Source organism: Octopus sinensis, linkage group LG25 (assembly GCF_006345805.1).
Source record: "Octopus sinensis linkage group LG25, ASM634580v1, whole genome shotgun sequence".
NCBI classification, from domain to species: Eukaryota; Metazoa; Mollusca; class Cephalopoda; order Octopoda; family Octopodidae; genus Octopus; species Octopus sinensis.
Genome location: NC_043021.1, coordinates 13,066,942 through 13,093,287, shown reverse-complemented (window position 1 = coordinate 13,093,287; position 26,346 = coordinate 13,066,942). Strand labels below are relative to the sequence as shown.

The 26,346-nt window shown below is 37.6% G+C and overlaps 1 protein-coding gene across 1 annotated transcript in view; it reads left to right on the top strand.

The window, feature by feature from the left end:
- Positions 1-26,346, top strand: part of LOC115224447 (cdc42 homolog) — an 88,865-nt gene that overhangs the window by 48,761 nt on the left and 13,758 nt on the right. Inside the window, exons 2-3 of the mRNA XM_029795349.2 lie at positions 6,066-6,193; positions 23,705-23,887. Coding sequence (XP_029651209.1) covers positions 6,089-6,193; positions 23,705-23,887 — 288 coding nt within the window. The 5' untranslated portion in view covers positions 6,066-6,088. The remainder of the gene's footprint in view (positions 1-6,065; positions 6,194-23,704; positions 23,888-26,346) is intronic.

The window sequence follows — 26,346 nt, the reverse complement described above, 5'->3', positions numbered from 1 at the left end:
TTAAAAAAAACAAAAAAACTATGCATTATGTATAAATGTAAATTATATACAAATGAGTATGCGCACACATGCATGCACACTGTCTGTCTGTGCATGCAGATATAAGCATGGCTATGCTAATTTTTCATCACAATCATGTGGTTTGAACTCACTGTGTAGCAGCCTGTGGTATGTGTATTCGTTTTTGATAGAATGCTACTGATTAAGATACTGGTAATTATTTCAAAATGGTAACGGTCACTCAGTAAAATATAGATCAATGAAATAAATAGCCAATTGAAATAACTAGATTAAAAACTGTTGGGACTGGTAACCCAGCATGGCTGCAGTCCAGCGACTCAAAATAAAAAATTCTATATGTGACATTTTGAGTTTTACTTGGGGCTCTCCCTGAAGGAATTGCAGGAGAGAAAGGAAATCCTATTTGTTTGATAAATGAAGTGTTTAATATATAATAGATGTGATCTTTCGAATTTAGCTGGCATTAATTTAATGAATTCTTGTGGGTGTATTTTTCCTATTTTTCATGACCTTAAATTGAAAGATTTTTCTTATTTGTAATCAGTGGAAAGTTTCTTAGTCTAAGGACAAGTTATCTTATAGGGTTTCAAATCCTTTCTGTTGTGGGTGCTCAAGTTGTGAGTTCCTGGATGAATTGGGTTTTGGCAATACATTATAATCACCAATTTCAGACAAAAGAAAAAAATAACAAGTTTACAGAAAGGAACTTAGCCATATATCTCATTCCAGGTGTCTCTATTACCTGTTTACACTGGTCCCCATTTTTCACAGACTAGGTACTGTGTTTTAGTATTCTAACTGCACCACTTTATCCACACTCCACACATATTTTATTGCCTGACAAATGATAGGCTTGTGGTTCAGAGCTTGTGAGTGAGTGGGTTTTTCCCCACTATGTTAAATTGGTACTATAATATCTAATAACATTTTACATTGAAACTTTAGCAGTTAATTCTTTATGAATGGCCATGCTTAGAAATATTTTAATAGAATACAGAGTTGTGATACTGAAAAAACGATGGCCAAAGAGAAATGCTTAAAATCTCTCTCTGTTTTAATGTATTATTAGTGACCAAAGTCTAAGTGTTACTCACAATAAAAAAATAAATGGAATAAAATGTAAGATAAATTGTGATGTTGCAATTATGGTAACATGCTAATTTTACTGAGTCAAAGGCCCTGGTTTCAAATCCTGTCACCAGCAACATGAACTTTCTCTTTTACAAGCCTAGCTAAATGTCTAAAGAGAAAATTAGTAATGTTGCTCAAACTGCTTGTAGGAGAGCAAGTAGAACTGGACACAGCTAGAAAGTCACTGTTGCAGTAGCACGTCCACCTCCTGGTCATTTCACCCCATACAATCCCTACTCTTTGCCGAGTGTCCAATATGGCCAGTTTGTTCACTATGAAAAATTAAAGTGATCAGTGATCCCCACTGGATTGCATACGAAAAGAATGGTGTGATGTTGGTCATTTCAGTTCTGAGTTGTCTTAACTATGTGGTTTCAATTTACTTATTTTATTGGTTTCTTTTGCCAAACTGCCTAAGTTGCAGGGACGTAAACACACACACTTATACATGACTGGTTTCTTTCAGTTTTTATCTACCAAATTCACTCAAGGCTTTGATTGGCCCAAGGTTATAGTAGGAGATACTTGCCCAAGGTTCCACGCAGTGGGACTGAACCTGGGACCATCTGGTTAGGAAGCAAGCTTCAGTAAATTAATTTTGATATGAACACTTTAAATTGGTTGGTTTCTGTATCATTCAATCAGAGGCAGTTTCAAGCAGGTCAATAACAAAAGGATTAGATTTTATTGATGTATTCCAAGATCTTTGCTGTGGAAGAGGTACTTTGAAAGAATAATAGCCAGAATCAGGACAGGATGGACAAAGTTCAGAGTCTATTATATCTGTTGGCAACAAGAGGATTCTCTCTTTCTGTACAAAAGGTAGATTGTATATGATGGGTGGGGAGAAATGAAGCCAGCATGTACTGCTGGATGTGTAATGTTAGTTTGCATGAACAATGTTGTATGGATGACCTGAGAGAGATAAAGTAGGTACAAGAGGTGTCAACTAGCACGGAAGAACGAGGACTACAATGGTACAGACATTTGTATGGAGAATAATGGATGGGTTAAAAGAAATATCACTGGAAGCAAACTATGGGAAAGGAAAACATAAGCAAAAGTGGTAAAAGCTGATCTCAGGATATTGAGTGCTACACAGGAGTTGACCCATCCAAACCATTTCAACATGGAAAAATAGACATAAAATTGATGTTTGTATCTGGAATTAATCTTTTGTTTTCCCTATTTCTAAATTCAGTATTTATCAACTAGTGGAACCTGTGTAAATTCCTTATTTTATGTTATTTCTCTCCTGGGACTACAGAGGACCAAGACTCCTGGCAGTTTGCTGTACTTGAAAAGACCTGTCGAGATAAGTAAAAGTGTGGCCTCTCTTGCATAGAGGCTTGTCCCCTGCAACCCTCTCCAGTTGTAAATCCCTTATCTTACAGGCCCATAAGTGCTGCTGCCACATAAAGCCGATGCCAAAACAAATGGAGTCTGAACAGCCCTTCAACTGGTCAGCTCCTGTCAAATCGTCCAACCCATGCCAGCATGGAAAACGGACATCAAATGATGATGATGACTCTTGTTCTTCATAACATTGGCTCTTTATTTCAAAGTGGTTGATTATGCCTGTCATTTTGTTCCGTAGCTAAACTTGTGAAGTGTAACACTCGAACACATACCATGACAAACAAGATACTTATGTTTTGAAGGGGGTCAGGGAGTGATTGGACTAGAAGAAACAGTTGTGCACCAGTCGGATGAAATGCTATATGGTGGTTTTGTTCTTTTAATGTATTGTTCAAATTTCAAGTTGACTTTGCTTATCACACCTGCAAGAGGCTTTTTAAATATATATATACTGCTCAGGTAGTAGACCTCATTCAATCAGCCGCTCTTGTTTATTATTGATCTTTGTGTCAGTGTGAGAAATTGTTTGAAGTTGGTCATGTAAGTAGATGCCTGTTGTGACTCCGCCACCTGTGATTTAGCTCCAGGTAAACCCTGATCATGGTGCCTGTGGCATGTAAAAAGCACAATTCGAGCATAGCTGATGCCAGTGTTACCTGACTGGCACCCATGCTGGTGGCATATAAAATGCACCATTCGAGCGTGGCCAGTACTACCTAACTGGGTCCCATGTTGGTGGCATGTAAAAAGCACCTACTACACTCTTAGAGTCGTTGGCATTAGGAAAGGCATCCAGCCATAGAAAGCTATGACAAATCAGACTGGAGTCTAGTGCAGCTTGCCAGCCCTGGTCAAACTGTCCTACCCATGCCAACATGGACAGGGGACGTTGAATGATTGTCATGTCTTTTTGGGGTTATCTAGGTCTATATTAGATAATATTCTTTTGTTATTTAAACCAGCCTATCCAGCCTAAATATTTTACCTGTTTTGTGTTCAAAATGACTGGATTTGGCCTCTCACACCTACATACGTGCAGTTGTCATGGTAACAAGCTGTTAATGCCTCACTGTCTGTTGATTGGCTAAAATTACCAAAATTTCCTTACTTTAATTCCAAATAACATCAGATTCTTTAATTTACAAGATAAAGTAATTGGTTTGATCGTGATCAAAATTCAGAGTTGCATTGATACACCAAAACTGAAAGTAATCTGAGCAAAATTAAAGGGGGCTCAATTTGCAAATGAGAAAGACTAGATCCCATATTTTTTAAACCTAGCACTTATTCTATCGCTCCCTTTTGCCAAACTGCTTTATTATGGAGATATACACATAGCTTCATCGGTTATCAGGAGGTGGTTGGGTACACACACACACACACACAAAATTTGGTATAGACTGCAAACATCCTGGTATACATGCACTCTCTTTACTTCTTCCACTCTTTCTCTCTCACTTGCCTTTTATATCTATGACTGGAAGTGTATAAATAGATTTAGTCATATTCTAAAATGTCTATGAAATGTTCTAATCTGGTTGTTTTATCACATCACATGATGCCTCGTCCTCCTCACAACTAATTTACTGACCATCCTTCTCCCCTCCCCACTACCCATCTATGTGGAAATGTAGTCAGTATTGAGACAAAACAAATCGTACCATGTCAGGTCTGGATGTAATGGTGATTGTGGTGAAGTTAAATGAAATACATTTAAAAAAAAAAAAAAGAGATAAATGTATTAAAATGTTAAATTTAAAATGACATTCATGGAACAGATTACTGGGTCATGCTCTTCAGCTAAACTAAAATTGTAGATTGTAAATTGATGCTAACCAAAATTTCGTCTTTTACTCACTGAAAGGTCAAAAGGTAGCTGCAGAGTGGTTGACACACACACAGACAAAGGGGAAACACATATGTTAACCTTTTCTCTCATTTTTAAACTACAATACCAATTGACCTATAATTACTTGTTCACTTGGTTCCCAACCCCCTCACCTCTACTTCCATCAACTCCATCTTTGTTGGAGCTGTCCCTTCCCCCATCTCTGCTGAATTGGGTTGGATAGTTCTGCAAATTCTGAATTTACATTAATACTTTTGTTGTTACATTTCTGTTGAAATGCACTGCCTTACTTCGGTTAATGAAGAAAATATCTTTTACATGTGTTGGCTATTAGACTGTGGTCATGCTGGAGCACCACCTTGAATTTCTTTAGTCGAATGGATTGACTCTAGTACTTTTTTTAATGCTTGGTATGGTACTTATTCTATTGGTCTCTTTTGGTAAACCACTAAGTTACAAAGACATAAACACACCAGCAATACAGGTATATATGTCTGGCTTCTTTCAGTTTCTGTCTACCAAATCTACTCACCAGGTTATGGTAGAAGACACTTGCCCAAGGGTACCATGCAGTGGTACTGAATCTGGAACCATGTGGGTGGGAAGCAAGCTTCTTACAACACAGACATGCCTATGAAAACCTAAGTTTTTGAAATTTAAGTGAAATTTTGATGAAAGGATTTTAATAACCAACCACATGGTTCCGGGTTCAGTCCCACTGCGTGGCATCTTGGGCAAGTGTCTTCTGCTATAGCCCGGGGCTGACCAATGCCTTGTGAGTGGATTTGGTAGACGGAAACTGAAAGAAGCCTGTCGTATATATGTATATATATATATGTGTGTGTGTGTGTATATGTTTGTGTGTCTGTGTTTGTCCCCCTAACATTGCTTGACAACCGATGCTGGTGTGTTTACGTCCCCATCACTTAGCGGTTCGGTAAAAGAGACCGATAGAATAAGTACTGGGCTTACAAAGAATAAGTCCCGGGGTCGATTTGCTCAACTAGAGGCGGTGCTCCAGCATGGCCGCAGTCAAATGACTGAAACAAGTAAAAGAGTCATTTTAAAACTTAGGCAGTGTTAGACTGGTTGGTATCAAAAGTGCTAGCATTCTTTTATTCTTGGATCTTACTTATGTTGGACAGCCCCATTCTGGAGCACCTCCTCAAAAGGTTTTGTCGTGCAAATCAATCCCAGTACTTAAGTTTGGTACTTATTTTGTGTGCCAAATTGCGAAGTTATGGGGATGTAAATAAACCAATACTGGTTATGAAACTGGAAGGACAAACCGTATTTAGTAATGTCTCTTTAAATTCTGATTTATAACTTACCAAAGGTTAACTTTGCATCTCGAAAAAAATCTCATTTAAATACTGTGCACCCTTACAAATTCATTCTCCTCCAAAATTTAAGGGCTTTCATCTTCTACTTCAGAAATGAGGGAAGGGACTGTGGAATAACAGAAATGGAGTGCTAGACCTATTTTACTCCCCCCCCTCTCTAATTTAAAATCTGTATAGGTACTGTCTTTAGTTTTGATTGACTTTGGCATGTTTCATTTGACTTCTGTATGTGAACAATCTGAAGTAGTGACGAATGAATTGCTTTTATGTAACATAATGTGATGTATGATTTTCACAAATATTTTTCTTTTTTTTTTTTCATTAATCTTATCCTTACAATATTGTTTTTTTTTCTTTTGCAGAGTTGTCTTGAAATTGTTTCATCATGCAAACGATAAAGTGTGTTGTGGTTGGTGATGGTGCCGTTGGTAAAACCTGTCTCTTAATATCATATACGACCAACAAATTTCCTTCAGAATATGTCCCAACAGTAAGTTGACTTCTATTTCACTTTCTCATGAATAGTGTTTAAAATTGCTCATAACGGCCGATGCACAGGTTTCTTTTTCAGCGGTGGTGCCCCAGCATGGCCGCAGCCTTCGGACTAAAACATTTTTAAGGATTTAAGGAACACACTTGGTTCATTAGGGTTGGGGAATTTTGGGAGACCTGCTGTTTCAACCTTGTCATGTCTCCTCGGTCAAAGCTACCTCAGACTAATTAATTCTAACAAAACTTTTTGGCTCTTGTTTAAAATATTCATGTTCAAATTTGCAGGATTATATTAAGAATGAATATGTTGTTCTGACTTTTGCTGTCTCTGAATATTATTATTTATTGGCTTAAAAGCTGCACTCTGTGTGGACTTTTAAGCTAGCTCCTGTGGAGGACTAATTGGGCCTATGACCCCAAACCTAAAGAAAGCAATAATAATAAAGCATTTATTGGTACCTTACCAATAATATATTACTTTAAATTCAGTTTAAATGAAAATCTTGTAAGTTCACAAACTTTGAGATTACCTTTAAAATCTGAATTTTCAACTGTTAGCTTATAACGAATCCTCATCCAGACTTGATTCCAATGCTGGATGGTCAAGAACCAAATAAAGGGCATCCTGATTCCCAAAAGATGTATGTCTATGTAGAGCAAATGTAGACTGAGATTACAAGGGTCCCGGACAGACAGAATTTTGTGTTTGTTATTATAGATTATTGAAATGTAGCTAATCAAAGCTGAAAGCTTATGAAGAATGTACTCTTTTGCATTCAACATTATCATTATTTGAAAAGCCATTTTACTTCCATTGCTACATGGGTTAGGCTGTCATATGGAATTTTACCATTGATTTGTCTGTCATCTTCAAGGCTCAACATCACAAGTTTCATCACACCCCTTCTCGCATCTTACTCAAAGATGCCACTAACACAATTTTTTTTCTTACTGTTGTACTCTGCACTCCTTGTCCATTTATCACATCACATGTGTTATGCTAGCATAGTAATCTCTCATGCAAACGTCACCTGATTCTTTTACAGACTTACTACTCTCTCAGCTTATTGTAGGTGGACATCATGTGTCTGACATCCTATTGGCCCCGTTTTCCACTCCATCCTACAGCATACCAATGGGGTGCTGAAAAGTTCCTAGCTTTAAGGGCACCATGAAAGGCCTGGCTGGAGGCCCAACCTCCCATGATATTTAAATGGTTTCAAAAGCCTGAAGGACCACTGCAATAATTGTGTGAATCTGAGGGGAATATATTGAATAAAATCATAATTACTGACCCTCCTATATTTTCTTTTACTTAAAGCTAGGAGCTTTTCAGCACCCCCTTATATATATATATATATATAGTACATACATATGAAAAGTTCCTGTCTTTAAGGTCAAAGGCCCAAACTTCCAAGTTCTTTTACAGGGCTTAGAAAAACTGAAGGACCGCCACAATAAACATGTGAATCTGAGAGAGAAGTATGTTGAATAAAATAATTAACTGATCCTAGATTTTCTTTTACCCAACCCAGGAACTTTTCTTGTATATCATTTTTTTTTCCTTGTAAATTTAGTCATTGTTTGGTTTAACCTCACCATCACCACCACCGTGCTTAAAGGTTTTCAATGGAGTTCACATTATTGCAAGTGGTTGAGCTAGGCATCAGGGATAACTTTCTCCTAGTAGTCCTGTATGTCCTGGAAAGGGTCATGTACACTACCTTTCTTTCTCCTGATTAAACTGTAAAAAGAAAAAGGGTTCTGAAACTATTTTCAGGATTGTAGATCTAATGTGTGTGATGCTCGCAGCAGGATACATATTATACAATTGAGCTAGAACAGGGGTCGGCAAAGTAATTAGTATTGCTTCCCTGGGGGTCTATATAGATATCAAAGGGATCAATGAACGCCTGAAATGATTTTAAGGATTGAAGGTGCTGAATTGTTAGTGAATGGAATTAGTCATATATTTCCAGCAATATTCCACAGGACTGGTTTTTTGTTCTTTATCAATTTCACTAAGTATTTTCATTAAATTACTTTACATATTTCTTAAGTCATAACAGCAGAAAAGAATCGAGGAATTATTGTTTTCAAGTCAAATTTTATTATTTATTTTTTATCGTTTTTCAGTCATTAGACTGTGGCCATGTCAGGCATGCGTTGAGAAATTTTAGTCAAACTAATCAACCCCGGTACTTGTATTCTTTCTAAACCTAGTACTTATTCTATTGGACTCTTTTGCTGAACTGCTAAGTTACAGGGATGTAAACACACCAACACCAGTTGTCAGGCAGTGGGAGGACATGGGTGGGGAGGCACACATATACACACGTATGTTCAACAGTCCTTTTTCAGTTTCCATCTACCAAATTTACTCACAAGTCCTTTGGTTGGCTGAGATTATAGAAGACTCTTGCCCAAGGTGCCACACAGTGGGACTGAATCCAGAACCATGTAGTTGGGAAGCAAACGTCTTACCACAGCCTTGCCTGTGATTATCAATTAATGCTAGTTTAGAAATTTACCTTATGCGGGTCACTGAAATTTGTTGAACCCTAAGTTAGCTTGTCAAATGTTAACAATCCGCTCGGTCACTGCGGTTTTCGCTAATGGCCATGACACAGTTTTGTAGGAAGAGTACATATTTAGATTGATATCAGTATTATTTAAAAAAATTGAAAAACAGCTAACCCAAATATGGTTTGAACTCTCGCTAGCATTCTATCAATCCATGTATATTTACAAGAAAGCATCCAGTCAAATTTTGTCCGCCCACACAGACACGTATCATATAAGCAATCTTGGAATACTTAGTTTATTTAAACATTTATTAAATTAGGTTATAAATAAAGCACTAAATGTTCTGTAAAATGAGATCGTCTTACATCCGGTTGGCTTTTTTCTACTCTCTCCATACTTGTAGAAAGTCTGCACATAAAGTTGTATTTCTGTATGATCTTTAATTTATTAACCCTTTCGTTACCAACCCGGCTGAAATCGGCTCTGGCTCTTTAGAATAAATGTCTTGTTTTCATAAATTTTGAATCAACATCTTCCACCAAACCTTAGTCACAATTTATGTTCCTATCACTAGCTGAATGATAACTATGTCATTTTAGTAAATTTTTTGTTATATTTCAAGTAATTGAAAGAAACACAGAGTATCTCAAAATAAATACAGTAACGAAAGGGTTAACCCTTTTGCGTTCAGATTCCTCTGTCAAATGTAATGCTTATTTATTCACATTTTGAATTTATCAAGCATTTATCAAAAAAAAAATTATCAAAAAAACCCCATCAAAATCTCTAAGCTACAAGATTCAAAATCTCTAAGCTACAAGATTCAAAATCTCTAAGCTACAAGATTCTTGTAGCTTAGAGATTTTGATGGGTTTTTTTTTCAGTTTTTAGAATGACATTGTTGAGTGGAAAGCAGGTTCTGGCCAATGGTGATCATAAAATGGGTAGAATATTTGGGCTGGGTATGGCCAGTTTAAATGCTAGAAGGTTAAAATTGTAACTGTCAATCTACTGATTATGATCTAATTGAGTCTTATTGTTCTAAATATATGAAATGATTTTATATGAATTAATCAAATATTTAATGAGTTTAAGTGGTTGGTTTGTTGCAAAGAAATTCAAATTGCTTGAAAACATGTATAAATCATACATGTTCAAAAATACAGGCACAGGCGTTGCTGTGTGGTAAAATGCTTGCTTCCCAACCACATGGTTTCGGGTTCAGTCCCACTGCATGGCAACTTGAGCAAGTGACTTCTACTATATAGCCTCAGGCTGACCAAAGCCTTGTGAGTGGATTTGGTAGACAAGAATTGAAAGAAGCCTGTAGTGTTTGTGTTCCCCACCACTGCTTGACAACCAGTGCTGGTGTGTTTCCGTTCCTGTAACTTAGCAGTTAAGAGACCGATAGAATAAGTACCAGGCTTAAAAAATTTAAACAAATACTTGAGTTGATTCATTTGGCTAAAAATTCTTCAAGGCAGTAGTGCCCCAGCATGGCCTTGTTCAAATGACTGAAACAGGTAAAGGATAAATGGTTAAATCTTTCAAGTTAACAGTAAATATTTAAACCATCAAAATATTCCACTGTGTGCAACTATATAGCAAACCCCTGAAAAAGTAATCTTGCTGACCTGACTAACATGCTGCTAACTACTTGTATAATTTCGGATCTGGTTAAACTGATTCACAAAATTAGTCCCCTTTAATTTTGCTCAGATTGCTCTCAGTTTTGGTGCATCGATGCAACTCTGAATTTTGATCACGATCAACTAATTACTTTATCTCGTAAATTAAAGAATTTGATGTTATTTGGAATTAAAGTTGGGAAATTTGGGTAATTTTAACCAATCAACAGACAGTGAGGCATTAACAGCATGTTACCATGACAACCGCACGTTGTGTTGTTTCACTTTGCCCACACATTTTGTGTTGATTCCTCACACCACGTGATTTACTTCACCTGTGTGTTTTGTTTCAATAAAAAATTATATTTGTCAATTAGAATTCCATTATAAATATTTTTCATCAATTGTCTTAATATTTTACATATTTTTCATATATAGCAAAAGTTGTTTGCGATGTTTATACACTTACTTAGCATTATGAAGATGAATGGAATATGTGAACTTAGTACACAACCGCACACCTACACTTAAAGCACAGTACTAACAAAGCATCAGTGACTCATCAACTCAGTATTGCCAAGCTTCAGGGACTCATTGACTCGTATAGCTGGATTTATGATTTTACTAGTTTAATTCTGTTCATAAGCATTTAAATTAGGAGTATTTCTTAAACTGTTTAGCTTCACAATTCAACAACTTAACTTAAATTTGGCCCACATAACAGGAACTGTGAGGGATATTGTGGAACAGAGAAACTGTGGGTGAGACAGAAACTGTGGCAGTCTATCTTATATACTATGACATGCGAATTTGTGAAGTGGTCCATATTTTATTTTCAAGGCAGTGCCCCAGCATGGCTGCAATCAATTGACTGAAACAAGTAACACACACACACATACACACATTTGTGTGTGCAAGCATGGCTGTGTGGTTAAGAAGCTTGCTTTGCAAGCATGTGGTTTCAGGTTCAGTCCCACTGTATGGTACTTTTGTCAAGTGTTTCTATGGCCCGGAGCCAATCTGTATCTTGTGAGTGGTAGACAGAAACTGTGGAAGCCTGTTATATATATTGTATTTGTTTGTTCCATCACTTGAGAACCAGTATTGGTTTGGTTATGTCCCTATAGCCTAGTGGTTCAGCAAAAGCCCGATGAAACAAGTACCAGGCTTAAACATGTTGCAGGGACGGGGTTAATTTGTTTGACTAAAACCTTCAAGGCAGTGCCCCTGCATGGCTGCAGTCCCATGACTGCCCAGCAAGCAATAATGATACTGGGTACTTGGGACTTGTGTCACTCACACCAAAGAGCCCTTGAAAATCTTTATAGGAAGAAAAATTGACATCAGCCAAATCCTTCAAACATGTCACCAAAATCTCCTGGCCAAATTAGCTACCTTCCTCTGGTCGCTACTCCCATTGCAGTACATGGTACTGGAACTTTACTCATCCCCTTTGTATCATTTTAAGAATGCCCCAGGGCTCGGTCAACTCCCCCTACACTAATTTTTCTACTGATGCATTTCCTCTAAATGTGCCACCTCAGTGTCGCCCACCATGGTTGCCTGGTGTGATTGCCAAACCAGCAAAGACTGTGTGGGTTGTAATTAATTAAGCATTTCGGTATGAAATTTCATTGAAAAGATTGCTGTAGGGGAGGAGGTCACCAATTCTCTTGGTATCACACACACACACACAAACACACACTCACACCAAAATTAGTGTTGAATAATTTAACCATTTAATGATTATTAAACCCTTTATACAGTCAACTCTATTCTGTGGTTTATGCAAGTTCAGTATTGAATACTATTATCAATTGCTGTTAACTAACTGCCACAACTAAATCTAGCAGCAGCAGCAGCAGTAGTAGTAGCAGCTTCGGCAAAGAGTAATAGTGGTAGTAGTACTAGTAACCCTGATAGTAATACTGCTTAGCATGGACCTATCCCACTTTTTTTTCTCTTTCTTTCTCTCTCACACCTTCCTCCCCCCTCTTTCTCTTTCTTCCTGACAGCTGTTGAAGTATGTAGGAGTGTTAAGTTTTCACATCTCTATGAATGGCTGATGACTCATTGCAGTTACTTACCTCCTAGAATTTTTTGTTTTACTTTTTATTTAGTCCTCCTTATCTGCTTTGTGGATCCAGTTTCTTTTTCTCCTTGCCTCCAGCTAAAAGAACTTGCTACAGAAAATCAACTTGAAATAGTAATTTTTTTTCTTCCCCCTTTCAGCATTTGACAGGGTGCAGGCATTGACTGCATGGTGAGAAGCTTGCTTCTTGACCACATGGTTCCAGGTTCAGTCCCACTCTGTGACTCCTTGGGCAAGTGCCTTCTACTATAGCATTGAGTCAATTTTGTGAATGAATTTGGTAGATGGAAACTCAAAAAAAGCCTTTTGTGTGTGTGTTTGCCACTCTGCAGCTTAATTTATCAAAAAGGATCCCAATAGAATAGGTAGACTTAGAAAAAAGTACTAAAAGTACTAAGGTCAATTTGTTTGACCACACCCTTTGGGGCACTACCCCAACACAGCTGCAGTCGGAATGAAACCAGTAAAAGATAGGATTATAGTTCATGTAAACATTAATCCTTTCATAACATTTTGAACGGAATTTTTATTTCTTTCTCTGCGTCCAGTGGAAGCAGCACAGTCCATGGTCCTTTACAGGCTCTCTGGGACCAGTTCAGTTGGATCAATTAAGTTGATGTTCTGTTTTAAACTGTTGTAGGTCAACACATATTGGAAAAACATAAGCAGTGGGGAAGGTTCTGACATACTGGGAACAGTGGTTAGTGTACTCGAAGTGGAGGAGAGATGATGTTGGCAAGAGATAAGGGAGATGAGTAGGCTGGAGGTGCCTAAAGGGTGATGGTGGTACAAGATCAGCCAAATCCAAGAAACAGAGGCCATTATAGTTGACATAGAAAAGACAGAGGGGAGGCGCAGCATCCCTGTAAGTCAGAAGCTGGAACTTGACTTTCCATAAATAATAAAAAAAAAATCAGAGTTAATAAAATAAATCAATTATAAGGTATTTGGAGATGGCGAGCCAGCAGAACCATTAGCATGCTGGACAAAAAGCTTAGCATTTCATACATTTTTATTTTCTAAATTCAAATTCTACTGAGATCAACTTAGCATTTCGTCCTTTCTGGGTTAATAGAAGACATACCAGTCAAGTCTTAAGGTCAACGAAATCCACTTCTTCTACATGGCCCTCTACCAAAATTTGAAGCCATTATTATTAGGTGTATGGAACAACTTAGCAGATAGTTCTCTGATTAAATTTATGAAGAGATGAACACTTTTAGATGTATTGCTTTGCATCCAAAAACCAGAAGCAGTCCCAGACAGGTTGGTATTGAAAGAATTAAAATGCTCAGTTCATGACTGTAGGGAAGTGTGTAGTCTATTATGTTTCAAGGGGTTGAGGTAACTAGTCCGATACCCTTGTAGTGGGCTCACTTGTGCATCCAAAATGGACAGCTTATTCTTTTATAAATACAAAATGTTTTGTTCTACCAAAGACTGCAAATATTCCTTGACTATAATTAGATGAAACTCCATTGCATTCTTTAAATCCATTCACAATCATTTTTACCTATGGACCCCTTCCCTATTTCGCTGGGATGGACCCCTCTCATCCCTATTATATTTCTATAAATATTATTAGGAATTGTTAAATTTTGTGTATTTTTAGAAGTATAACTAATTCATTGCACTTAAATTACCTATCTCAGTTTGTGTCTGTAGATTCTCTTATAAAGATTTTGGTTTGAACAATTTTCTGGAAGTATTGTATATTTTGTGATGAACGTTATGATCAAAATATTTTCATACATACACTTTGTAAATTTGAATCTACTGTGTGATCCATTCTATGATCTGCAAGAAGAGAAAAGAGAATAGCCAGTGACTTTCTCTCACTCCTGTCTTAATTTTTTCCAAAACTGTTAGTTGTTTGGCCACCACGAATCTCTCTGCCATTTATTTCTTTTTGTGAGTCTTTAAATAAACTGCTGGTTATAGGCTGAATCATGAAGGAAGGCACCCACATCTCTCACACAACTGGAAGTACTGGATTTTACCAATGATTGTCTCAGTCAGTTCGTAACAGTTGTTTGACAACCCCTTCAAAGACAGTTGATCTGCAAATTCATGAAAGAAATTCCTGAAGTAGTGCAGAACTGGGTTGGCACAGCAATGGAAGAAGTAGAGGCCTTTCAAATACCTGGAGAGTAGCACTGGTAAAAATGGTGGCACTATTTCATACGTATGGGTAAAAATTGGCAAAGTCTTTCTGCTTCTCAAGAACATCCCGGAGAGCAGTGCTGGTAAAAATGGTGGCACTGCTGGTAAAAACTGAAATCTTTCTGCTTCTCAAGGACATCTTAGAGAACAGCACTGATAAAAATGGTGACAGAGCTGCTGATGTAAGGGTAAAAATTGGCAGTCTTTCTGATTCTCAAGAACATCTGGAGATCTAGATTTCTGACGATAGCCATAAAAATCAGGCTGACCTCCAACACTAAAGCAGCCCTGCTTTATGGTGCAGAGTCTAGGTTTACTACCAAAATCACACTTGAGAAGGTACAAACCTTCATAAACAGCTGCCTGTGAAGAATCCTCTGCATCTGCTAGCTAAGAAAATTGGCCACAGGAATCTCTGGTTAAGGACCTATCAATTGCTGAAGAGATAAAGTGGCTATACAGAATTGGGGACATACTGTATCAAATCAGCGATAAGTATTATCAAACAAGGATTTCCTGAACAGGAACACGCAGAGCTGTCTTAGCAACATTTTAGGGCAAATCAATGCACTAGGCTCTATACAAAAATCAGAATTTGGTTCCTGGGCAACTGCTCAGTTTTCCCATTCCTTGGGTAACATCTATGATGGACTATAGAGAGCATGATGCAGGTCACTGGCAATAATTCTCCACTGTCCTAAGTCTCAATGGAATTGATGATTTTCATCATCATTTTCGTCGTGGCATGGGTGGGATGGTTTGACCAGAGCTGGCAATCCAAGGAGCTGCACCAGACTCTATTGTCTGTTCTGATATGGTTTCAATGGTTGGATGCCCTTCCTAATGCCAACCACTTTACAGTGTGTGCTGGGTGCTTTTATATGGTACTGCTACGAGTGCTTTAACACCACCAGCAGGATCAGTCTTAACACTTCTGCTGCTGGGTACAGGTCTTCTTGAGTATGGCTAGGCGCCAGGTATCTTGCTCCGTTGTCAGATTTTATTTATTTATATAGTGTGTGTAACTACATGATAGGAACTGACAGTCCGTTTTAGTAGACCGAAATAATTTCATTTTAAAACTAAAAGCCAGTTAGTTTGAAAATAAATATTTTCTATCTTGAATTCTATATCAGTGAAATCATATTTATAAACATTTTATAAAAGAACTAAACCAGTCTGAGAAGAAGGTCTTCCAAAGATCATGGCCACTACCCACCTTCCAGGAATTACTTTAAAAGAAAAAAATATTATTCAGTTAATTGCTTAATTAATCCTGTTAGGTAATGTTTTTTTTTTGTTTTTTTTTAATTTCTTTTAGCAATTCCTAAAATATACTTTACCTTTTTAAGACTCGATAAAACCGTTTAGCTTTCTGTAGATTTAAAAACAAAAGAATTCTGTTAAGCCTTAGTTGAGGGTAAAATTTAGATATATTTATATTTATAGAAATAAACTGATTACATTATTTTGGCTATTTATAAGTCTCTAAACCTTAGTCATATGTGGCTTGTTTTATATATATATATATATATTATATATATATATATATATATATAGGCAGGCTGTGCAATGTGGTAGGAGAGTATGATAGGTGTCAGTGTAATAGGTCTGTTATCAAGAGAAATTCTTTGGAGGAACAGATAAGGTGCTGGAGAGAAGCTATCTTTTGGGAAGGTTACTGCAGTTCAGTTGCTTGCATCACACTCTTACACACTAATCCGATTGTCCTTTCTCTGGCCTAATTGATGTAAGATATAAAGCTGCCTTCCTTTCTGCTACTAGTTAAGTTGATTACACACACACTTTAGTGTCTACAGAAAAATTTGTGAATTTCTACATTAAAATGTTGAATATTTCTATCAGTTAATATAGTTGAAAGGATCTGACCAACTTCACAGCATTCTTCTAGTGTATGTTTTTGACACCCCACCTCACTCTCTACCCTTGAATTGGCTTATCTTGGAGCATCCATCTGCTAGGTACCTCTACTTCATAGTAGTGGTAGTAGTAGTGGTGATGGTAGTCATTCCTCTCAGATATTAAAATTGCCCTGTTATTGAATTTTCTGTGGGGATCACATGTCACTAATTACATAAACTAATTAAAATATTAATTTCTTCATATCTGCTGTCTTCTCTGGGTGGCTGGTAATTCAGCTGTCTGTAACTTGGGAGTCGAGGTTGGTTTGTTTAAATAGTTAAAGCACTGCACAACTACAGGATGCAGAAACTAATGGTGGTCTTCTTCTGTGTCAGCAGAAATTTTATTGCAAAACTGTTCTAGGGTTTGGATATAAAATTGTTTCTCTCTCTCACACACACACGCAATCTTCATATTACTATCACACACAATCTTGATTTTACTCTCCCCTTCTCGACACAAAAGTTATCCAAAATTTCAAACTATATTTAGAATTTAGCTGTTTGCTGATTTTTTTTTTTAAAGAAAATTTTAGGACTTTTTACCAAGAGATATTTTATCAATTAGCTTATCATCTTCAAACATTTTTAATTAAAAATGCATCAGTTGTTACTTAAAAGAATAATCTCTCTCTTTCTCAAACTTCAGTATTTGAGTTTCTGGTTACTGGCAAATGCCTCATATTTTCCATCTGTCCTACAAATATGGAAATTTGATTTTATTTTACTTTTTTTATTCAATCGTTTCTAATTTCCAGTTTTAATTAATGACAAAATCCCTTAATACATATGTACAACAAACTTTGAAAATTCAAACCAACAAGGGATCTTCTACTCGAAATAGTCGCTCAACCAACTAGAAATAGCAACCAATTCTTCCTCAAATCAGAACCTACCATTTTAAATAAAGGACACATTGGACACTGTAGTTGTAGATGTTCCTAAAAAGAAGGGATGGTCCCAGCTAGATTGTATTTTAGTTTACTTAATCTATCCCTGATCTAAACAGCTAGAAAAAGCTCTCTCTATTTTTAAACTTGAGTGTAGTTATTAAAATGGCTTACTTTAATATTCGCACACTCACCCACAGTCAATCTGTCTTCACTTGAGTGAGATGTTGACTAAAGAAAAACCAGGCCATCTCTTATAGTATTTAATAGTAATGTTATTGATGTTGACTAGTAACTCAGGAATGTCTATCAATTAACTTAATATAAGTTTTCTACTGAAAGGGAAAGAAAAAAGAAAAAGTCTTAATTGACTGTTGAATGCTGTCCTCCCAGGAGAACTGAAAAACTACTTAATATCAGACTAACCTAGTTGTGCTGGTAGTTAGTTACCCCATTTATAAGTAGTAGCAGTCGCTGTCAGTCTTCACACCCTTGCTTTAAAAGCAGGACAGACAGATACATAGTCAGTCTGTCTGTTAAAGCGAGCTTGTCTCTTATAAAATATCTTTTCTGAAATACTTCCCTCATAGGCCAACTAGAGTCAGTATCTCTATAATTCAGAATAATTCAACTTGTATTATTTATAAATGAAGCATTTTATGAGGGAGGAGGTTCACATACGTTTAGCAGGCAATGCATGTGTGTGTGTATCTCCTCTTAGTAACCTTATAAACATATCTGCATAAGATATTTCTTTTGGGAGTTGGTCTGTTGTTTAAGCCTTTGGTCATCCATTGGAGAATTGACCTATAATCGAAGCTATCCCAGCCCCACGAGCACTCTAATTTAAAAAAATTTTTTAAGTAAAACTAGAGAAGACTCTAGCATCCAGTAACTTGAGACTGTAGTACGTGATTTAAGGGGAGGTTTGCTCTCCCAGAAAAGGCTCTCTCGTTGGTTTGTAGTTAGGGTATTGAAATATTGCAGTATGGAAGTTTAGATATTTTTGGTGTCATTTCTGTTTACAGGCATTTACAACAGTTATAATTCTTGGATCTTTTTTTTTTTTTTCCCTACCTGGTTTCAGTAATTGGACTGTTGTCATGCTGAAGCACCAACCACTCTGAAGGGTTTAGCCAACCAACCCCAGTATTTAGTTTGTGGGGGGGGGGGGTTCTGATAGTTATTTTATCAACCTCTTTTGTTGAACTACTATGCTACTGGGGTGTAAACAAACCAATACTGGTTGTCTGGTGGTGTATGGTGAGAAGACCAAAATGCTAGAGCGTGCGCGTGTGCACACACGTACGCATGCACACATGTGCATGGAATTCCTGTCTACCAGGTTCATTCACAAGACTTTGGTCAGCCCAGAGTAGTAGAAGACACTTGCCCAAAGTGCTTTGCAGTGGGACTGAACCTGAAGCCTGAAGGTTGGGACTGAACCTGAAGGTTGCAAAATGAGCTAGCTTTCTTAACCACAAGCCCAAAACAAAATTAGTTCAACTTCTTGTCCCTACCCCACTTCCATATCTATCTTAAACTCTAAGAAAGAACTATTTTTATTTTAAAATAATAAAAATGAAATTATTGTATACAGTGCTAACCCTTTTCTATTTAGTTGTATGACATTTAAAATACTTTTTTTTTTTACTTGTTTTTCATGACTGGCCATACTGGGGCACTGCCTTGATGGGTTTTAGTTGAACAAATCAACCCCCAGGACTTGTTTTATTTAAGCCCAGTACTTATTCTATCGATCTCTTTTGCCGAACCACTATGTCATGGGAACGTAAACACACCAGCACCAGTTGTCAAATGAAGATAGGGGACACACAGACACAAAGAATCACACACACGTGTGTGTGTGTGTGTATGACAGGCTTCTTTCAGTTTCCATCTACCAAATCCTCTCAGAAGGCTTTGGTTGGTCATTCTAAACGTAAGCATAATCAATGAAACCCCAAAGCCAAGAGAGAATACAACATTAATTCAAAGCAGTGTGATCATAATAAGCATTACATTCGACAGAGGAATCTGAATGCTAATGGGTTAATACTTACCCATTTTTGATTTATAGTGAACTACAGGTGAGGCATGATCCATATATATCTGGGATATGGTTTAATACAGAACTTATGTTTTCTGTCTGAATTAAGTTTAACTCTGCTATTTACTGAAGGTCTCTGCATAGCTGTCCTTGCTTTGTGTTACCGTAAAGCAAGGTGACAGTGGTGATTGATTTCCATTACATTAGAAAGATGGAAAGCAATGAAGTGATTGTAGTTTGCCCCAAATCCTGTTACAGTATTGTGGGTAGCGGCTGAGCCAGCTACAGAATAAAAGTTTTATGTCGCAAAAGAAAAAAACTTTTCCTATGGCTATTAAAATATCTAGGCCATTTGATATTATGAATAATTCAATATTCTTTTCTACTCTAAGTACAAGGCTCAAAATTTCGGGGGAGTTGAGGTAGTTTAAAATAATAATAATAATAATAAACATTGTGTACAGTGCTCAGGTGCACTACAACTCATCTAAAGTGCATATATAATCAGGTGTAGTTTCGACGGATTTCGGAAAGCATGAGGGCCTTAAAGGATGCAGTGTCATGGCAGTCAACAACTGACGCAGGCAGTTTATTCCATGCTTCAGCAACTCTGAGCGTGAAGAAATGTTTCCGAAAGTCATGGGAGCTGTGTTGTTTTCTGACTTTGTTAGATCTACCCCAGTTGTTTTCTGACTTTGTTAGATCTACCCCAGTACACAGCTGGTACTTAATTTATCGACCCTGAAAGGATGAAAGGCAAAGTCAACCTCAGTGGAATTTGAAGTCTGAATGTAAAGACAGACGAAATATCACTTAGCATTTCACCAGGTGTGCTAACGTTTCTGCCAACTCACCACCTTTATGAATAATTCAATATTGATTTATCTTAGATGGACACTAAATTTCCCAAGTATAAGTCAGTTGTATTGACCACAGTAGTGTGTGTGTTTTACTGATTTCACTGACTGTGGCCGTGCTGGAGCACTGCTTTGAAGGTTTTAGCCAAACAAATTGACCCTAGTACTAAATATTTTTTTTAATCTGGTACTTATTCTATTGGTTTTTTTTATTTATTTATTTTCTTTGCTGAAGCACTAAGTTATAGGGATGTAAACAAAACCAGCACTGATGAGGAGCAAGCACACACACCTTTTAGTTCCCAAGTCCACTCAAGCCTTTGGTCAGCTCAGAGTTAAAGTAGAAGATACTTGCCCAACGTACCATGTAGTGGAACTTAACCTGGGACAGTGGGATTGAGAATCAAATTTCTTATTGCAAAGTCATGTAGGTTGTGTGCCTATCCTTCCTTAATACCGGTTCCGATATGCTGTTCATATCTGCACTCAGTCTGCTTAGGAGGTTGTTGTATCCTAGCATATGTGCTGCTTCTTTTAGTTTTCGTATTTTCCATTGGTGTTCTCTGTCTATTATTTTAACTTCATCCCACTGGGGGAAGTGGTCTCCATTTTTCCATACATGATCAGCTATACCCGATTTATCAATATCTCCTCGTATCACAGCTTTGCAATGTTCATCTACCCTTATTTTGAGGGTGCGTCATATTCTCTTCTATTGGTGGTTTTACTCAAAGGAGGTATTTACAAAGTATACTTAAATTTATAAGTACACACATACCTCCCCACCTCTCTATTGACAAACATTAAGTCGTTACCAATACCGCCTGACTGGTCCTCGTGCCGGTGGCACGTAAAAGCACCCACTACACTCTCAGAGTGGTTGGCGTTAGGAAGGGCATCCAGCTGTAGAAACTCTGTCAGATCAAGATTGAAGCCTGGTGCAGCCATCTGGTTCGCCAGCCCTCAGTCATTCGTCCTACCCATGCTAGCATGGAAAGCGGATGTTAAACGATGATGATGATGATGATGAAATCTAAGATATAAAACTGGAGGTTTAAATGGTTTTTGATCGCTTTAAATTTATCTTCTACCTAACCATTAAGGATCAAAGAGAATCTATTGTATATGCTATTCACGGATCAAAGAGAATATATTTGGTTATTTATCGATAATCTATTTTGTATGTCAGAGAGAATTTATCATGCGTATTTTTGGTGGATCAAAGACAGTATATTGTGCATGGAATTGATGGATCAAAGACCAATATATTATGTATGTGCCTGTGCAATTTCCTCTATCCAGTTAATTCAAAGTATTTTTAGTCAATTGTTGTACTACCACTGTAGCAAAAAGTACACAAGTTCATGTTCTGTATCACTTTTTAGTTAAAGTCAACATGGGAATTTCTTTCAAGTTGGTGGGGTTCCTGTTAAATTCTAAAGAATCCTCAGCAGGCTAAACATTATCACCAATTCTACCAGCTAAATGAGTGATTTTTATTTCCTTTCTGACTCTGAAGAACAGACTGGGGTAAATTTAGCTGTGATATTTCACAGAATTTCCTGTGTGTTGATGGAACTGGTAGCAAGTATGGTATCAGTGGAGGTGATGGGAACCGACAAGTTCTGAACAGAATAAATTTTGTTGAAGGTAAAATTAAAGTCAGTGCTGCTTCTGTTGCAAGATGTCCCAAGGGACCCTTTATAATGGTTGTTTCAGTATTCAGAGACTAAAGAACAAAACTAAAAGGTATTAATAAACATTGGCTTACAATTGAAACATTGGTTAAATTTCCATTCAAGACTGAGAACTCTGTGGAGACATTTTGAGTGAAAGACTGCAAATATAGAAAGAAGAATCTGAAGACAATTTATTCTTGTTTGTTGTGTAAAACATAAAGGTCTCATCTACATGCTGCTTATAGTTAAGATGTGCAATAATTCTTGTTAAATGAAAAATAACAATAGTTAGGATTGATGTGCGTTAGTTAATGTTTCCTTTCAATTAAGTCCCAATCATTCAAACTCCATCGTCTAAAGACATGCCCCAAAATGCCCTCTGCTAGAAAAAGCTAAGGTTAATATCTAAATCAAACACACTGAGTGGTTCTCAGGGTTTGAAGATTGGTGGGAAGAGAAAAAAAACCCATGACACAAGGGTTGATACAAGTTAAAAACTGTGCATGAAGATATTTTGTTAACCTGAGACCAAAGGCCTGGTTCAGATATTTGCAATAGGCTCTGCTTAAGGTACTCAAAGGGAAGAGACAGGTGGAAATGTTAAACTAAATAAATTAAGCCTATTATCCGAGAGCAGATGCATTCCATTTGGTTGGCTTTTACACTGCTTCCTTTTATCAAATTTCATCCATAATGCTTCCTCATGCTAAGTTTGATAGATATCAGTGGCAGGATAGGTGTATGTGTGGGGAGGGTTCTGTCAGATTGATAAATTTTTCTCAACCTATCATTCATTCTCTTTAAGGTTACTCTTATGCACAGGCATACGCCTATCATTGTAGGCTAGCTATTCCAAAAGACTTTGTTTAGAAGTTCAGGTCCCTAGTGATGGTCACTTAGAACAAGTCATTTAAAATGTTGAGTATTTGAAGTTTCTTGATGGTCCTTGTCACTTTCTATATGACTGATTCTTCATCATCATCATTAGAAAGTGTGCCTATAATGTCATTTTAAAAATATGCAATGATGGGATTGAAATCTCAAAAGCTACGAAATAATTCATGATTATGATTAATTTAAAACAAAATGAATGAATAAGCATTACATTTGACCAAGTAATTTGAATGCTAAGGAGTTAATAATGGCCAGAACATTGAGCTACCACATGCATTATGATTCCCCCTCCCCCCCTTAATATTTCATTTCTGTGACATGAAAAACATGGTTTTGGACTATTTGGTTGGAAATCTGAATGGTGAGAGTTCTGCTCTATGGAAAATGGAAGCACTCCATCGGTTACGACGACGAGGGTTCCGGTTGATCTGAATCAATGGAACAGCCTACTCGTGAAATTAACGTGTAAGTGGCTGAGCACTCCACAGACACGTGTACCCTTAACGTAGTTCTCGGGGATATTCAGCGTGACACAGAGAGTGACAAGGCCGGCCCTTTGAAATACAGGTACAACAGAAACAAGAAGTAAGAGTGAGAGAAAGTTGTGGTGAAAGAGTACAGCAGGGATCACCACCATCCCCTGCCAGAGCCTCGTGGAGCTTTAGGTGCTTTCGCTCAATAAACACTCACAACGCCCGGTCTGTTCTATAGAAACACTTAAACTAATATAATTACATTCATATTGAACACTTAACTATGTTAATTAACTTTAATTATGTTTTTGTTTTGTTTTTTCCCTTTTCTCTAGGTTTTTGATAACTATGCAGTAACAGTAATGATTGGAGGTGAGCCATACACTTTAGGATTGTTTGATACTGCTGGTCAGGAAGACTACGATAGGCTAAGACCCCTCAGCTACCCCCAGACAGATGTCTTTTTGGTTTGTTTTTCTGTAGTGTCGCCATCTTCATTTGAAAACGTCAGAGAAAAGGTAAGTCCTACTTGATGTCTACTTCATAAACAACAGTTTTTGAAAATTAGTGTGACTTTTAGCTCATGAGTCCAGTACCTGATTGATCCCAATGGTAGTCGTGGAATGTGAAGGTGGCTGTAGTTTATCCTTAGTTAACAAATTCTGCATTCAAAATAGTTACAGCCTAAAGGGAGATAATTGAGAAAGACTTGAAAGTTAACGTAAGATTGTAATCGAGTAAAGTAAATATAACAAATAATCCAGAATCCTTGTCCGGTACTGGATTGATCCCAAAATCTAATCAGTTTGTACCAGTCATAGGGCCAAACATCCCTAAAAAATTCATCCGACTCCATCCAGCAGTTCTTGATATCTTATCCATGGATAAACAAACAAATGCGACTGAAAACAATACCTCCACCTTCGCTAAGGCGGAGGGAATTAATAATGATAATAAAAGAACGCTTAATGCTTTTGCATTTAAACCGACAATATCTGGCCCAAATATTATACTTGTTTTGTGTCCAAACTGCTAGGTTTTGCCTCTCACACCTACCCTACAGTATTATCCCAAAAATATAACCTCGTATCATTGTAATCTTGAAGCTTTGAAAATAATTTGAATGCTGAAGGGTTAAGATTTGCTAGGAAAGCTATAAATATGTAATTTGTCTAGTTATGCCTCTAGTGAAGGCACATGGCTCAGTGGCTAGTGAGTTTGATTTCCAGACCAGGCTGTGTTGTGTTCTTGAGCAAGACACTTCATTTCACATTGCTCCAGTTCACTCAGCTGTAGAAATGAGTTGCGACGTCACTGGTGCCAAGCTGTATCGGCCCCTTTTGCTTTTCTCTTGAATAACATCAGTGGCATGGAGAGAAGAGGAGGCTGGTATGTACGGATGACTGCTGGTCTTCCATAAACAACTTTGTCCACACTTGTGCCTTGGAGGTGAACTTTCTAGGTGCAATCCCCTGGTCATTCATGACTGAAGGGGGTCTTTACCCTTTACCCCCAACCTAACGTGGATGTTTGATTAGAACAAACTATACTACTGTAATTCTAATCGAACATCCCCATTGAAATGGGAGTAGATTAGGCTATGTTGTGTTCTTGAGCAAGACACTTATTTTCACATTGCTCCAGTTCACTCTGCTGTAGAAATGAATTGCAACGTCACTGGTGCCAAGCTGTATCGGCCCCTTTTGCTTTTCTCTTGAATAACATCAGTGGCGTGGAGAGGGAAGGCTGGTGTGTACGGATGACTGCTGGTCTTCCATAAACAACTTTGTCCAGACTTGTGCCTTGGAGGCGAACTTTCTAGGTGCAATCCCCTGGTCATTCATGACTGAAGGGGGTCTTTACCCTTTACCCCCAACTATACTACTGTAATTCTAATAGAACATCCCCATTGAAATGGGAGTAGATATTACCTCCTGGTATTAATACTGTCTCTGTTGCTATTATATACTGTATGGAGGGCACTAGTAGTTTGTGTGGCAGGATCCTCATCCTAGTTGCATAGATTGGTGTTTCTTTCACTTTGATTTGGATTAGGGCTTCTGATGTCTAGCATGAAAGTTTGGGCTAGGATGAGAGTCGGGGTTTTCTAAGAAATAGCCTTCATTGATATGAAAGAAGAGAGGCTTGTGATCGAGACGTCTCAACTAATGCATGTACAAACAATAAACTGTGGGGAAATGAATTTTGGGTGTGTCGTATGCTCTGTTTGTATCAGCATAGAGCAACCAAAGATTGAATACTGTTACTTCTCAGATGACACGGTTAACTCTGAGGGGTGGAGCTGGTGATGGCCTAATTGTTTAAGGTTTGAGGAGACTCAAGAAATTTCGAGAATGTCTTCTATTTGGTAACAGGGCTGTTCCTGCTATTTCCATACAGAGTATACGGGACAAGGACTGCAAAAAAACAGTGTTTTATGGCTGCAACTTGGAAGTATGAGACAAACCCAAGACAGATTAGTTGAGCCCAAATGAATTAGCTCTATGCCTGGAGCAGTGGTTCTCAATTTTTTTATTTTTTTTTATTTTGTGGGAAGCACCATCCGTTCGTGTCCGTTGCCAGCCTCGCCTGGCCCCCGTGCCGGTGGCACGTAAAAACACCATCCGTTCGTGGCCGTCTGCCAGCTCTGTCTGGCACCTGTGCAGGTGGCACGTAAAAAGCACCCACTACACTCACGGAGTGGTTGGCGTTAGGAAGGGCATCCAGCCGTAGAAACACTGCCAAATCTAACTGGGCCTGATGAAGCCTTCCGGCTTCACAGACCCCAGTTAAACCGTCCAACCCATGCTAGCATGGAAAACAGACGCTAAATGATGATGGTGCATCTCACATGCAAGGTCTACAAGAAATATAATCCTTTCACTACCATATTTCTGTTGAAATACAATAACTTTATCGTAATTCATTTTGAAAATAATGAAGAATTTAATTAAATAATTTTGTCATTATTAAGCTG